This window comes from Magnolia sinica, chromosome 5 (genome assembly GCF_029962835.1).
Source record: "Magnolia sinica isolate HGM2019 chromosome 5, MsV1, whole genome shotgun sequence".
NCBI classification, from domain to species: domain Eukaryota; kingdom Viridiplantae; phylum Streptophyta; class Magnoliopsida; order Magnoliales; family Magnoliaceae; genus Magnolia; species Magnolia sinica.
Genome location: NC_080577.1, coordinates 95,502,576 through 95,515,767, shown reverse-complemented (window position 1 = coordinate 95,515,767; position 13,192 = coordinate 95,502,576). Strand labels below are relative to the sequence as shown.

At 40.3% G+C, this 13,192-nt stretch overlaps 1 protein-coding gene and 1 long non-coding RNA gene across 7 annotated transcripts in view; both read left to right on the top strand.

Moving 5' to 3' along the window:
- LOC131246337 (uncharacterized) overlaps positions 1-12,875 on the top strand; it is a 31,046-nt gene extending 18,171 nt beyond the window's left edge. For 2 of the 6 annotated variants that reach the window (XM_058246354.1, XM_058246359.1), the window contains 5 exons: positions 926-977; positions 9,760-9,828; positions 10,757-10,843; positions 10,956-11,017; positions 12,253-12,875. In XM_058246354.1, the coding sequence (XP_058102337.1) occupies positions 926-977; positions 9,760-9,828; positions 10,757-10,843; positions 10,956-11,017; positions 12,253-12,472 (490 nt within the window). In that variant the 3' untranslated portion in view covers positions 12,473-12,875. The remainder of the gene's footprint in view (positions 1-925; positions 978-9,759; positions 9,829-10,756; positions 10,844-10,955; positions 11,018-12,252) is intronic. The other 4 variants (XM_058246356.1, XM_058246355.1, XM_058246358.1 and 1 more) reach the window with 4 other exon arrangements.
- On the top strand, positions 984-6,964 carry LOC131246338 (uncharacterized). Its single transcript, XR_009171328.1, has 2 exons — positions 984-2,960; positions 3,043-6,964. It is a non-coding gene; the product is annotated as an uncharacterized LOC131246338 (long non-coding RNA).
- Positions 12,876-13,192: the final 317 nt, after the last annotated feature.

Below are 13,192 nucleotides of genomic sequence, written 5' to 3'. Positions count from 1 at the left end.
TGAAGACAAGAACTAAGCTCCCAAATGTTCTCAATGACATTCACCAACTTCCAGGCCACAAATTGGCATTGGGGGATTTTTATTAGGTTTACCAGAAGGAGAGGAAGAAAACAAATGGTCCACTACGAAGAGTACAACTTCTGGTTCACTTTGTAGTCCTCATTATGTATTGCTGCTGGCTATTCTTTTGAAATGGAACGAAAGACTAGAACTAAGCTCCCAAATGTTCTCAATGACATTCACCAACCTCCAGGCCTAAGACTTCTTTTTGATGGCCACAAATTGGCATTGGAGGATTTGAATTAAGCTTATCTAAAGAAGAAGAAGAAAAATGGTCCATTAAGAAGAGTCCAATTTCTGGTTGACTATGTAGTCCTCATTATGTATTGTGGATAGCTATTCTTTTGAAATGGAACTAAAGAAATTTTCGTTGGTGTGTTTTCTATTAAAAAAAATCCAATTTCAAACTTCGATGAATGTAAAATGTGATGTGGAGGAATTTAAACATCGAAAGTAGGCAAGATTTAAAAAAGAGCAGTTTTATTTATTTATTTTTTCAAAGGCATAAAAAAGTGCAGGCCATTCTTCCTCGTCTTATGATTTTATTTTTTAAACTTTATCTTCTTCTTCTTCTTCTTCTTCTTTTTGTGTGTGTGTGTGTGTGTGTGTGTGTGTGTGTGTGTGTGTGCGTGTATTTCATTCTGCTTGGTTCACATTTTGGCATGGCTTTTGTGTGTTCCAAACGAGCTGCTGGTTGGTTGAAATCCACTCTTTGAAAGAATGAAGTTGCATCGTGTAATACATTCATTTCTCTGGAGTTTGGGTGTTGCATTCCTTAGACCTATACCAAATCACACTTATAGAATTGTGGTTCTTTTCTTTAAATAAGGTGTCAAATATCCAATTTCCTTAATCATTCCTGCAGAAGCATACTTGAGCGAAATGAGCTTCAATCAATTCACTGGACAGCCTCTGCAGTAACTTTCACTCTCTATCTTCTATCTATATATCCATGTCATTTCTGTCATTTCTCTCTAAGCTCGTTCCAAGGAATTTGGCATCCTCTATTAAACTAGATGATATTTATCTATGAAAGTGATACAAGCTGAAGCCAGTATCCAATGTTTGTAAAACATCTATCTGAAGTGCTATTTCCATGCTGGTGGACAGGACTTGGAACTTGACATTGCTCTGGCATGGAAAATATTCTGGGAAGGAAGTTTCATTAGTGATTTCTTGAAACCATCATTAGTTTAGAGAAGAAGGGAAAAAAAAAAAAAAAACATAAGCATATTATTCAACCGAATCTCAATTCAGAATAAAACAAAACAGATTCCATGACGCCGGTATCATGTGTCACCAACCTGTTATGGAACTTATTCACTTTATAATCCAACACTTTGTAAAGTTCCAACTCACTTTATAAGAAGTACAGAGGCAATTCGCTTGAGGAGTACTTGAAGAGTGATTAAGACATGTTTAATCATGGCACATCTATGCAAGATCCAGGAAACTCATCATGTGGGACCTGCTGTGAACATGCTATGGCCTAAAATTGGGCTGGGTACAGTCATCCGCTGGGAGCCTGGGCCACATGTATATGAGGAAAATAGGTAGTTAGAAAAGAGATGACTAATGCTCTATATTCAGTGTTCTGGCCCTTATGATTGGATTGGTTGATGTTTGGGCCAGAGCATGTTCACAGGGAACTCCATCTGATCAATTTCCAGGATCTTTCACATGTGCCATGTCATCACAAGTTCCCAAATGGCCTTTTGAATATCTCCTTGCATGAATCATGTCTTCATTGCTTTTACAGTATAGTCGTATGTAGCATGTTTTATTCAGATCCATAATGCTTCAAGTCAACATGAGTTGGTCACTAAACTGTTCTCTTTTGTGTAATTAAGCAAGTTGTACTGACACTAAGAAAAGAAGCTTACAAAAACATGTGGGGAGCATATCCCTTGAAGTGTTAGCATCACCTAGAGAGACAGAAAACACGCCTGGGTGTGATACCTCTTGAAGTGTCAGCATCACCTAAAGAGACTTAGAAGCATGATTGAGACGTGTTATGCCCCTTGAGGTGTCCGCATCACCTAAAGAGACATAGATGCATGAAAGTATGAGAGTGAACGACATATATAAATGCCATTATGTGTTTTAGAAGTAATACAGGCAGAAACTGTTATCAATACTGAGACACTTGACTTCTTCAGTGATTAGATGGATGACTGAAAAGAATATAGGAACATTATCGAGGAATTGACCAAGGCTCAATCACGATTGGCTGCTTTGATGTTGTCGTCACTCCATGAGAGGAACTCCTGGTGTACTGGGCTTGTGTACAAGGCTACCGTTAGGAACAATATCTAATTACACCTATGATCATCACTAAATAACACAACCCAACAATGATCAAGAATGAAAAGAAAAAAGAACAATAACAACTGAAATTTGAGAATAAATTGCAGGTGTGTTTCCTTATCTCCAGCCTATCTATAATCAAGGATTTAAATAATGGTATCCACCATTGTACCGGCCAGAATATGGGTCTATATCTGCCTATATGGTCCTGTATTGGCCAATTTTTTGGTCTGAAAAAAAAAAAAAAAAAAAAAACAAAAAAATGGTGGAAAAATTGTAATAAATGGAAAATCCTTGTGCGTGCACCTTTGTCCATGGCAAATGAACAGGTTGAATGGTCCAGATTCCTCATACACAGCATTCCATAAAAAAAATAAATCAAGGATGGGCGTCCCCCTCCCAATTGTTTGCTTCAAGTATGGCCTACTTGAATCACATATGGGCCTGATATTTTGGGACTTAGGCCTAACAAGTGGTGATGCATCTGATGGTTAGAGCGGATGTCATCATCAAATAATGGTCGGGCTAGCCCAATCTCCTTGCACAATGCTCCTTTGCCCTGCATTTCGCAGGGGTGCATCTTTGTGTGTTATGTGCGTGTGCATGTGGATGTGGTTTTGGACATGTTTTTTTTATACTGTAATGGGCCGTTTTTTTTTTTTTTTTTGTGGAAAGAATGCTGTCTGTTGAGTAGCCTGTTTGAGCTTTAAAGCTGAGTAGTCGACTGCCTCTAATTCAACTATCATGATTCATGAATAATAATGTAGTAGACATTTAATTTAAATAAGCCAATATATATTATTATGTTTAAAAGACAAGAACTATATTGAGCCAAAGGCAAAGGAAAGAGGAAAACAAAAAGAAAAGAAAAAAGAGCCTAATAGAAGGCAGAAAAACTAAACCACCTAAGAAATACTAGAGAAAAGGAAAAGCAAAATAACACATACATCAACACAACCAGCAATGAAATTGGGGCTAAGCCAAAAGAACCCAGAAAAAGAGAACGCCTGACAAATCTGTAGCCCAGGTGACTCATTGCCTTCCTCTCGCTCAAATTAAATGGGATGAATCAAATCAATAAGCCAGCACCGCGGTTCCCTCCATCTGATCGATAGTGAGAGCCAATACCTCCATGTGCCTCTACTGTTCGTCCTGGAGCAGCACCGAAGAGAGACTTTTCTTTAGATATAGTTATAGTACACTCAAACCGAGTCTTTTGATTAGAGTAGGGGTCGTGAGAGAGCGGAGTGTACTGCACTGCCAGAGTCACGAGTGACTCGGAGAGCTCTAACTCTCCTTATCAATATTCTAATAAATCTTATGTATGGTTAATGGTCCGTTAATTGTTTCTTCCTTGTGACAACAAATTTTTCACAAAAGCTTTGCCATCGCTGCCAGCATCAAAGGAAAAATTCATACAACGTTCCAGCATAGTAGCACACCAAGCCAAAGAACCAGTGCTTAGCTAAAAAGTCCTGACGTCCCCAGAGAGTTGTCAACCTGGATGAGATTGTCAGGGATCCCAATCCCTAAAAAGCACCCTATTGAAGACTCTAGCAACCAATATGCTCATGTTGTAGAAGCATCGGTCGTTCCTTTCTCCCTAGATAGTCCAAAGGGCAGCTAAGAAGAAGAGCATCCATTTCCTTCTTCCCAGTCTTCCTCCATCCAACGCATGGCAAGAGTAGAAGAGAATGTCGATCAACCTACGCGTCGCCCATTGAATATTAGCAAGACCGAGAATGCCGCTCCAAACTCCCGATGAAAAGGGGCAAATGCATGAAAAGGTGATCAATTGTTTTGGCTCTTCAGAGACACAAAATGCATGTGCTAGGAAGAATGAAGCCCATCTTGTGCAAGTTGTTGACTGTGAGGACTTGACCCATACCAACGAGCCAACAGAAAGCAACTATTTTTGGGGGATCTCCGTAGAACCAAACTTCACTCGTAGGGCTATATACTTCTAAGGCTGCTGATTGAGAGAGAGAATTGTAGGAGCGCGCAGAGAGGCTCCCCAATGCCGAGAGTCTCCACAAAGCCTATCTTCCTCATCTACAAAGATTGAAATGCCCTGCAATCGAGCCAAAGGAGCGATCAAGCTATCAGCCTTGCTACCCCGCAGCCTTCTCCTAAAAAGAGACCAAGAACTAGCTCCATCACTGGAATTAAAGCAGGAAGCAGCTGAGATATCAATATTAGTGCTTACAGCCGCAAGATCCAGGAAGTCATCAATGAGTGGGTTATCCTCAACGAAAGAATCAACCCAAAATCTAATCCACTGACCACTGCCTAAAGAGAAGCCAAATCTTTGGAAAACAGAGGAAGCTGATCTAGCGATACCTTTCAAGATATAGGAGGAACGATAAAAAGAACTTTTGGTCTACCATCCCATGGGGGAAGTACTGTATTTTGCTGAAATCAGGGATCTCCACAAACCATCCTTATTAGCAAAACGCCACACCCATTTTCCAAGATGAGCCAAATTGACCATTTCTAGGCTCTTGATGTTTGCTCCCCCTACTCTCAAGGGGGAGCAAACCTCCTTCCAATTTAATAATGGAAATTTTCTCAAAGAGGATCCACCATGCTAAAGGAATTTCCTAATGAGTTTATCAATTTTATTGCCGACAGATTTCGGGCATTGGAATAGGGACATAAAATAGTCGGGAAAATTCGACATAGTTGCCTTGATGAGGGTTAATCTTCCTCCTAGGTATCGGAGTTTGCCTCTCTAGGAGGAAAGTTTTCATTCGAACCTTTCCAAAATTCAGTCCCAAGGAAAAAGGAGGGGCTTACCTACAAAAGGCAATCCAAGATGAAAAGTAGGAAAGGACTCAACTTTGCAACCAGACTTATCTGCGAATCTCAATGTATCTTCCATAACTAGGTGAATTCTCGAAAATTCACACTTAGTCTTGTTAACCTTCAAACCTGAGATCACTTCAAAGAAACAAATTGACATGCTAAGGAACTCTACCATACGGTCTTTTGCTTCATAGAAAAGAAGGGTGCCATCAGCAAATTGGAGATGATAGATGCGGGAAAGAAAATTCTCAACTAAAAACCCTCCGAATAGCTCTACCTCTTGACCCCAAGATAGCATTCTACTCAGGGCTTCGGAAACCAAGATGAACAAAAAAGGGGACAAAAGGTCCCCTTGACAAAGGCCTCTTGAAGAATTGAAAAAACCGAAGGGGGGACCCATTGATGAGAATGGAAAATTTTGTAAAGGAAACACAAGAACGAATCCACATTCTCCATTTTAGACCAAACCCCATCCGAGACAGCATATGGTCCAAAAAAGACCAATCAACATGATCGTATGCTTTCTCAAGATCTAACTTACATAATACTCCGGGCCTATCAGACCTATGGCAGGAGTGGATGCATTCATTAGCGATTAAAACACTGTCAAGAATTTGCCTACCTGCCACAAAGGCCCTTTGGAATGGAGAGATTACGCTGGGGATAACTTTATGTAGTCTCTGGCTGAGGATCTTTGCTATGATTTTATAGGGAATGCTGATTAAACTGATAGGATGAAAGTCTTTAAGACTCAATGCTCCCTCTAGCTTTGGGATTAATGCAATGAAAGTGCATCCTCACTCCGAAGGGATGTAATAACCACAGCGGAAGAAATCCTCAACAAACAGAAGCAAGTCCTCTTTCATCCAGTCCCAAAAACTTGAAGAAAAGCTAGAGGGGAACCTATATTGTTACAAGTCCATAACTGACAATAGTCTCAAGTTACAACTCACAAGACAATAAGAGATTAGGAGTTACTTCAAGATTAAGACTATAAGTATAAGCCAATCTATTCTACGCCTCTTACTCATTCATGTGACATAACCACAGCGGAAGAAATCCTCAACAAACAGAAGCAAGTCCTCTTTCATCAAGTCCCAAAAACTTGAAGAAAAGCTAGAGGGAAACCTATATTATTACAAGTCCATAACTGACAATAGTCTCAAGTTACAACTCACAAGACAATAAGAGATTAAGAGTTACTTACACCCAGATCCATAGCTCAACCGGCAGACTGAGTGGAGATACCTCGTTTCAACACTTGAGGTCTTGGTATCGATCCCTAGCGGGGGTGGCTAACATGGAGTGTGTACTGACATGGGTGTGTATTAACAAGCTAACCCAAAAAAAGAAAAAAGAAAAAAAAAAGAGATTAAGAGTTACTTCAAGATTAGGACTATAAGTATAAGCCAATCTATTCTACGCCTCTTACTCATTCATGTGACATACCTCATCAAACCCATATAAATGCGAATCAGAACTTGCTTTTGTACTCCCTATCTATATTTGGCTTTGGGTGTGAGACAATTTGATGGATCAAGGAATATGCTGATGGCTTTTTCTTCGTCTGCTAGAAGAAGAGCTTACACTAAAAAAGCAAGAAATGATTGAATCTCAAAAATACAAGAAAATCCCCAAATAATCCCACCTTGAACTTTGGCCTAGAGAGAGCTTGGGTGATGATCATAAAAGCAGTACCTTGCTTGATCGAATGCTGAAGCGACTTTGTTGTTGAAGATTATCCCATTTTTCTCCTTCCATAAACCCCACATTATACCAGAAGGTAGCATCCCTCAAAACATTGCGTTTAGGTAGAAATAGGTTAGGAGACCACCCGCTAATAAATTTAGAAAGAGATCCATTCAGACGGGGTCTTATGAGAGTCTTTTCCCCCTTGATGGAGTCCAATACATAATCAAACGAGTCTTATAAGAGCGTGCCCCCCCCCCAAACTGATGGAGTCCAATACATAGACAAGAGTTTGAGTTTCACAGTTCTACTAAACATAGACAAGAGCTTTGGTTTCATTGTTGTACTAGGCTCACTAAACATATAATGAAACACAACAACTAGGGACAGAGTTCAGCAATTTTTTTTTTTTTTTATTTTTTTTAATGTTGTTATTGTGGTGGATTTTCATAAACCCATATTTAGAAGCAAAAGAGTAGCATAAACAACTCTGTGAACAGGTGAAGAAGCAGCAACAAGTTCAGACGCGGGAGTGGGGATGTTTCTATTTCAAAATGCTAGCAGTATATGCAGCTAGAGCAGGAGTAGGAGCATGGGTCCAAAGAGTGATTTGAAGCAGGTGTGGCACCTACTTGGAAGGATCCTGTAATTGGGTGAATGTCAGAAAAGGTGCTATGGTGAGGGTGGCTTTGAGAGGTGAAGAGGAAGTGCTTGAGCTGGCAAACAAGATGGGGTGCAAAAGAATTGGACCTCCTGATAAATATCTTGGGCTTCCTCATGAGGAAGGCATTGTTTGTGTTGTTTTTGCTTCCTATGATAGTGAGATTGGAAAAAGGTTGGCTGGATGAAAAAAATCTTATTTATCTATGGGAGGAAGAATTGTCAAACAACCATTTACTCCAAAAGCTTAAGCTGTCAGAGTGTGGTGTATCAATGTATATCAAGGGACTTTATCACTTCAACACCCCCCCGCACGTGCGAGGTGGGAACTCCGCACAGGAACATATTGACGAAGGTGGAGGGACACTCACACCATAAACAGGCCGGGCTTAATTTCCCGGTCCCTGGGCCGGACCTGATTTTCCTGACCCCCCGTGGGAGAATAATATATTAGCGAGGCATATTTGTTGCTCTCGAGATTCGAACATAGGACCTTCCGCTCTGATACCATGTCAAACAACCATTTACTCCAAAAGCTTAAGCTGTCAGAGTGTGGTGTGTCAATGTATATCAAGGGACTTTATCACTTCAACAAGAATCTCTCTCATTAAAGCCATGTAGAGCCTTCCAGTGTGTTTTCTTTAAAATACTGGCCCAGTTGGCAAAAAGGTAGAAATTTTTGACTGAGGGATTTTCTGTGGGAAGGGAAGAGGGCCATAAATATCACCAAGTGGGAAGATGTGCAAAATCAAACAGGGAAGGTGGTGTTGGGTTGGGGAGAGTGAGGGAAATAAAATCGGGCCATTTTGGGAAAGTGGTGGAGATATGGAGAAGAATGTGAAGTTTTGTGGATGGAGGTTATTCACAGGAAATGTGATGAATTCGATGGGGATGGTTCCTGGGGATATGATCAAGGAACTCTGGGAACAAGGTGTTGTAAGCTATCATCCTATGGAAAGAAGAGCCATTGAGGTCAGCAGGATTCTGTCTAATAGAGTGAGAAGTTTATTTGGCAATGGAATTGCTTGTACCATTGGTTGAGGTGATATGGCGAGTTTCTTGCATGACATATGTCTTGCCGATCATCCCTTGGCAGAGATTTTCCCACTTATCTTCTCCCTTTCCTGTCAATATAAAGATTTAAAAGTATCAAATTGCTACGATTGTTGTGGGGGCGCTGTGGTTTAGAATGTAAATATCTGAAGAGATCTTCTCGAGGAGGTGATGTCCTTTAGAAGGCTTATGAATCAGCTTTCCAACGTTCGTTTTGACCAATAGCAGGACAAGAACTGGAAATGGATGAAGTAATGGGAAGTTCACTTTTAAATCTTTCTTCTGGATTTTTTTTGGGCTTAAAAAAAACCAAAAAAATACTGTAGAGGGCTGAATCCCACACTTCCAAATATTGGAGAATTCTTCTTGTTCTGCCCAGGGTACAAGCATTCATTTGGGAAGTCATCTTTTCCTTCACTGCAAACCTGCTATGGCTATGTGGAATCATTTTTTACCCCCTTTGGGGGGTCTTGGAGTCTCAGTGAAGGAATATCCGACTTTTTTGCTGGGTGGACAGAATGATGTTTACTGCCCCTGGAAATATTATTTGGAAGATGGCTCAGGCTGTGATGATGTGGGGAATATGGAAAGAAAGAAACTGTAGAATTTTCGAGGACAAAAGGGAACGTATTGCATCTTTAAACTGAAGGTCCTGTTAAGCAGTTAGCTGCGCTGTGCCATGTCCCATCACAGGTTGACATCGTTGGCTTCTCTCGAGTGGTTGGATTTCAGTTATTCAGGTAGCATGATTGTCTGAGTTTCTTTTGTCAATGTTTCTTTTCTTTCCTTTGTATATCAGGGATTGTCTCACTGTTTGTTAGCCATTTTATGGCTGATTTCTCATCAGCTCCTCTGCCCATCGTATCCATTTCCATCTTGCCTTTAATAAATTTCGTTACCATTCAAAAGAAAGAAAAAGCAACACTGCAATTGTTTTGGGTCTGCAGAATTTCTATTCTTCAGTAGACAACTTTTCAAGGGCCTGTTTGGTTTTCCTAGTTCCTATAAAATGTAAGTAAATGAGTTAATTATCATTACCAGGTGTTTTTTTTTTTTTTCTGTTAGTTCTTAAAATTTTATTGATGTTGCCACTGTTCATTACTACTGTTATTCTTAACGTCATGATATTTTGAAAGTATTCTTAATTATTCTTAAAGAGTCTTTTATGGTTTCATCTGAGTGCAGGTGCTACCGTTTATTGGGTTTGCGCTGGCTATGTTTTTTTTTTACTCTTTGGTCCCAATCTTGCTTAAGGTATGAATATGGGGTTACCAAAGTTACTCCATGCACGATGTCTTGATCAGAATATCTTTTAGTCTGTTCCCTATTCCATTACATGTTTTCATCTGTCTAATTTATCCTGTTTGGATAGAGAGAATCCAAAATGCGGACACAGAAAGCCCTATGGAATCCTCAGGAAATGGAAAACTGTGGAATGCATTAGCAATGCCATTGTTTGGTCTGGAGTGTTGTTTTGCATGGAATTGCTAAAAGGTTAACAATCAAGCAGCAATAGCTGTCTCTCGTAACTGTGGAAATCAGCATTTAACATGTTATTTTGAAAGGAACAGATATGCACCTTTTTCAAGGAAACCCTTGTAAAAAAAGAAGGGAGAAGTATATTTCATGGAAACCTTTCCAAGGTTTTCCACCTTCCAAACGGCCCTTGCCTTGGAAGAATGAGTTGGACATGTGATTGCCATGTTTGTTTCTGTTGCTAACCATATAAATATAATTTTCGCCTTTCAAAGAAAAAAATATAAATATAATTTTCTACTCTTAAGATCTTACACAGTACAATTGTAAACAAGCAGAACTTGTACATAAATTTCTTTTTTCCAAGCTTGTCTCACCCTTTGTGGAAGGATGAAAATGACAGTTTGCCCTTTATTGGAAGCTGGCTTCAAAACAGCCCTTCGTTTGGAAGGTGTTGAAACCCCTTTCCACATCAAGTTGAATGGAAAGAGATCAAACCGAATCCAAGTGGCAAGTTCTCTCGTTTCTTCAAAAATAAAAAACTAGCCTACTCACCATTTGGGCGAATGGTGATCGCACTCACTGAAAATATAGTAACTTTCAGGCACACCCTTCATTTGTAATATCTACAACCACTTTCAAAGCATTTTATTTAATTCGAATTTGCCTTCTATTTCTCACATGTAGTTCATATTGCATTGTGCAGATGAGTGGCTCAACCATGCTTAACCTCTCCCTATTGACCTCAGATATGTGGGCTGTTTTCATCCGCATCTTTGCATATCATGAGAAGGTTGGTGTTGCTAGCTTCACATCACCCTTCTCATTATTGGGCCTGAAGGTTACATTAAAAGCCTATCTAAGCATACCGTTTCTTTTATCTCAATGCCAACAATTCTCTGCAGGTTGACTGGATGTATTTCATAGCTTTTGGTGCGGTTGCTGTTGGGCTAGTTGTCTATTCAGGGTACATTCTCTCACCTGTTAGATTCCAGGATCTTGCATGTTTCATGTGCTGAGGAATCAGGAAATATATAATTTCCTGAGGCGCATTATTCCACACATGTTAGGCCCATGGTTTTGTAAACCAAACCATTAATCTGATGGACCTCCATGGTTGGGGAATGCCCAAAAAACTCTCATGTTGGTGGATGCTAACCCTTCGATCAGTGCCCAGCAAAATGGACAGGGAAAGAATATGAAAATGGTCCAAATTCAACAGGGAATATGCCAAAGATTGGAGGGTTAGCATCTCAGAGGGGTATTTGGGCATCTCCCACCTAAGATAGGGTCCATCAGATAAACTCTCCAGGTTCCTGAACAATAGTTCTAAAAAACTCGCCAAGTCAATTTGACTTGGCGAGATTTCGAGCTGAGTTGCCTGTAGCAGGGACAAGATTCAAACCCCAAACCTCTGGGAGGGAGGTGATGCTCTTAACCATCTTGTCACTTGCTATGTTGCTATTTTGGTTTCTGTTTTTTATTACTTGCGTAAAAATGCCTATTCGAAATATTTATTACCTTTATTAATATTTTTAATTTGTAATAATTAAATATGGGATTTTTTGCACAAAATTCCTCAGGAATCATCATTTTACTAAATAATGCTTGAAGGATTAGATATTGGGAAGTGCTTTTCAAGGGAGGAAATTACACAAATGCCCTCATCTAATTTTTTCTTTAAAAATTAATGAAAGTCGAGAGTTATGGGGCCACGTGGTATGTGTATAATATACAAGCCATCCAACATATGCAACCCGCCACGGTGATCACATGAACCAAAAATCAGGCTCTCCACCATGGGATAAAGAAATAGTGTGCACTTTCTCTGTGGATGAACTCAATTCTCGTCTTGTCCATGTTCAGGGGTGTGTGTGTTGTGTGTGTGTGTGTGCGCGCGCGCGCGCGCGCGTGTGTGTTGAACTATGCTCTCCACCATGGGATAAAGAAATAGTGTGCACTTTCTCTGTGTGTGTGTGTGTGTGTGTGTGTGTGTGTGTGTGTGTGTGTGTTGAACTATGCTCTCCACCATGGGATAAAGAAATAGTGTGCACTTTCTCTGTGGATGAACTCAATTCTCGTCTTGTCCATGTTCAGGGGTGCATGTGTGTGTGTCTTGAACTATGCTCTCCACCATGGGATAAAGAAATAGTGTGCACTTTCTCTGTGGATAAACTCAATTCTCATCTTGTCCATGTCCAGGGGTGCAAAGGAAGTGGAGGAAAACAGAGCCCAAATTGCCGAGGACAGTAATGTGCAGAGCAAGGAAAGGGATGAGGAGGTTGGATTAGATGATTCCGTTCAAGGACCTATAGTTGGGACCAAGCAAACAGGAGATGGTAAATACTGCCCCTCAGCTCCCCCAGCTGTTTCTGAAGTGGTTCCCATTGATGATAACAAGAATGCCGAAAAACATGCCTAAGCAAAGATTACATGGTTATGAAATTCTCTTTTGTAGTAGGGAGGGGTCCTTATTACACCCTCGTCAGCGATGGGCAATAGCAAAGAAGCAGTGCTGCTGTCTGATTATATCTAAGCAGAGACGGTGGATTGCTGTTTTACAAGGAAAAATGGTTGCTGTTGGTGATCGATCGATGTGCAATTTCTGTGTTGGAATCATGTTTAAATCAGCATAATTCAGGGGAAATAAGCTACATTTTGATGTGTTATTGGCCGTCTGGGGTTATTGCTACATGTGTATCTTTTCTGTGGGGCCATTGAGCCATGAGGGCTGGTGCTTGTGTTTACAATCATTTTGGAATTAAAAAGAAAAGAAAAGAAAAAAAAAGCTATGCCTATGATTCTCTAATAATAAGAGAGAATGTCGTGTGAGACTGCTACAATATTTTCATTCATGGATGGTGTGTCAATCAGGAAGGGCCAACTAGTAGGCCCGACTGAGGATGGTCCATGTTCCAAAAATCATGCCAATTTAGACAAGCCTAGCCCTTTGCCTACTGTCATTTTTCCCACACTTTCTATTGACTATTACCCTCATTTTGTTTTCAACCACTCTGAAGGCCATTGATTCTCCTAATCAAAAGAGACAGCAGGACAAGCTGGGTGTAACCAGAGTGATCAGCTGCTCGAAACTGCTAAGAAAAAGTGAAGGAAGAAAGGTTGTTGTGACTGCATGCTTGAT